Source organism: Xyrauchen texanus, chromosome 29 (genome assembly GCF_025860055.1).
Source record: "Xyrauchen texanus isolate HMW12.3.18 chromosome 29, RBS_HiC_50CHRs, whole genome shotgun sequence".
In the NCBI taxonomy this organism is placed as follows: Eukaryota; Metazoa; Chordata; class Actinopteri; order Cypriniformes; family Catostomidae; genus Xyrauchen; species Xyrauchen texanus.
In genome coordinates, this window is record NC_068304.1 from 40,240,683 (window position 1) to 40,243,669 (window position 2,987).

Below are 2,987 nucleotides of genomic sequence, written 5' to 3' on the forward strand. Positions count from 1 at the left end.
AAATGAGCAAATATGCTGATCTACGGACGATAATTGTGCAGATAATTCCTCTCATTGGCCGATACATTGATGCATCTTTCCTGTAAATATTACACTGAAGTACAAGTGATGTAACTATTTGGTAGCAATGTTTAAAATGGTCAGTGAGGGTGTATGGGTGAGAGAGTGTGTGTGTGTGTGTGTGTGTGTGTGTGTGTGTGTGTGTGTGTGTGTGTGTGGGATGTGGAAGTCTTCTAGAGGATTTTCTTCTTGAAGCACAGCCCTCCCCTTCTCTCTCTCTCGCTCTCTCTCTCTCTCTGTGTGTTTCTCAGCTGGCCTCACTCACTCTCTCAATCTGTGAGAGAGAGAAAGAGCAACAGAGGAGCGCTCAGGGCTTCAGCTAGCTTTAGTTTAGTCTGCTTTCAGTCCAGTTACTATTTAAAACAGCCAGAGAGAGAAAGAAAGCAAAACATACACAGGAGATAAACAGCCACAGGCGCTGGACAAGAACACACACACACACACACACACACACAGTTTGAACACGCACTCATGTTCATCTCCTAAAGCTGTGACGCTTCAACAGGAGAGATGTGATCACTGAGAGTCACACACTTGAGACTTACCAAACGGACACACAACCACATCTGCTCCGTCCTCAGGTGCTGTTCTGAACGACCGGATTGCTGAACGACCCCTGTTATCCGGAGGCCACGGACTGCACACAGGCAGGGGCGAACATGGACTACCTGTGCGGGATTGTACTGCTCCTGTTGGGGCTTCTTGGAGCCGGTGCTCAGCAGAGCAAGAACAACGTACCTCGACTGAAACTCTCGTATAAAGGTGAGTGACTCTAAACGTCCCCTACTGCCGCTGCGGGGAATACTGGGAGGTGGAGAGATCCATCAGACTGATGGAGGAATTGAGGAGGATCTTTAGGCATGTGGAAGTTTGATGGGATCCATTTGGGCTGGTGGTGCTTTGGATGTGTGGCAGCTCAAACAAGTCTGGTTCTTTGTGGTTGGATTTTTCAGAAAGAGACTTTTGTAGTATTGAAATAAAGAAAAGTGACTTATGAGTCTTTTTTAGATCGTTTATACAATTACAACGAAGTCATTTGTTGTTACATTATGAAGGCAAATAAACAGATTAAGGACACACAAAGTGAAAGCACATGCTGTTTAAGTGGATATCAACCCATTTTATCATTCATAACTTTTTTTTTTACATTTTATTGTAATTTTATTGACATTGTGTTGATTTTAGGCTGGTGCATTTTAGGGTGAAAGTGACTGAAAATGATTTGAAACCGATTTTCACAGGTGTCAAGTGTGATTTATGGACGTTTGACATGTTAACACTTATATTGAAATGTTAAACATTATATTGTAGCAGTAATGCTTTATACTTAATATTACTTCATATATACTTCATTTTGACCAGTAACTTTATAATAACTTTATAATAGCTTTCATTAAAGCAATATTCCAGGTTCAATATATGTTAGGCTCAGTCGACAGCATTTGTGACATAATGTTCATTAAAGCCAAAATTAATTTGACTCGTCCCTCCATTTCTTAAAAAAAAAGCTGTACTAATAATGGAAGTCAATGGGGTCCATTTTGAGAGGGTTTAAAGCAGGGCTGGACTGGGAAGAGAAATCGGCATGAGATTTTACATAGCAACTGGCCCAAAAGGGGTGGGTGGGGGGGGGGGGGTTGAGCCAGAAGTTGTTGAGCGGGGGTGTGTTAGCTGTCCTTTTCTGTATATTGCGGCGCCGTTTTGTGATATGTTCTGCATAGGCTCATTTTTGCTTATCACGACACATTGGTCCATTTCACGGATGGCCAGTTCGCCCCTGATCGGCCCCAAAGTGTGTCGGCCCACCAGGAAAATACCCGGTATACCACATTACCAGTCAAGCCCTGGTTTAAAGGCATATTGTTTTTAAATTGATCCCATTGACTTCCATTGTAAGTGTCTCACTGAACACAGATTTCTTCTTTCTTCTTCCTTCTTTCTTTCTTCTGTCTTCTTTCTTCATCTTTCCTTCTTTCTTCTTATTCTTTATTCTTTCTTCTTCTCTCTTCTTCTTCCTTCTTCTTTATTTGTTCTTCTTCTTCCTTCTTTCTTCCTTCTTTCTTTTTCTTCTTTCTTCTGTCTTCTTTCTTCTTCTTCCTTCTTTCTTCTTATTCTTTTTTCTTTCTTCTTCTCTCTTCTCTCTTCTTCTTCCTTCTTCCTTATTTGTTGTTCTTCCTTCTTTCTTTCTTCTTCTTCCTTCTTTCTTTTTCTTCTTCTTTTATCTTTTCTCTCTTCTCTCTTCTTCTTCATCTTCTTCGTTCTCTCTTTTTCTTTCTTTTTATTCGTATTCTTTTTTCTTTCTTCTGTCTTCTTTCTTCTTCTTTTTTCTTTCTTCTTCTCTCTTCTCTCTTCTTCTTCCTTATTTGTTGTTCTTCCTTCTTTCTTTCTTCTTCTTCATCTTCTTCCTTCTTTCTTTCTTCTTCTTTTATCTTTTTTCTCTCTTCTCTCTTCTTCATCTTCTTCGTTCTCTCTTTTTCTTTCTTTTTATTCGTATTCTTTTTCTTTCTTCTCGCTTCTTTCTTCTTCCTTATTTGTTCTTCTTCCTTTCTCTCTTCTTTCTTCTTATTCTTCTTTCTTTCTTTCTTCTTCTTCCTTCTCTCTTCTTTTCTTTCTTCTTCTTCTTTCTTCTTATTCTTCTCATTTTTTCTTTCTTCTTTAAGAAAAGGTGGGCCAAGCATTATGGCACACATTCTGTTAATTGAACTTAACTTGTGCTGAACTCAGAATATTCCTGTAATAAGTCATTAACACACATTATAATGCTTCACATACTGAAATCTGATATATGGCATTTTATGTAAAACATGTATATGACGAACATGTTCATACGGCATATGTTTTCATACATGTAACATGGTTTCCCAAAGGAGAATAAGTGCATAAATAATGCTATACGTGGCCATATTTCCATATAGATTCATTTAATT

At 38.8% G+C, this 2,987-nt stretch overlaps 1 protein-coding gene across 1 annotated transcript in view; it reads left to right on the forward strand.

The window, feature by feature from the left end:
* Window positions 1-348: 348 nt before the first annotated feature.
* The window catches only part of LOC127622740 (semaphorin-3ab-like), a 44,399-nt gene continuing 41,760 nt past the window's right edge, over window positions 349-2,987 (forward strand). The window contains exon 1 of the mRNA XM_052096808.1: window positions 349-822. Coding sequence (XP_051952768.1) covers window positions 720-822 — 103 coding nt within the window. The 5' untranslated portion in view covers window positions 349-719. The remainder of the gene's footprint in view (window positions 823-2,987) is intronic.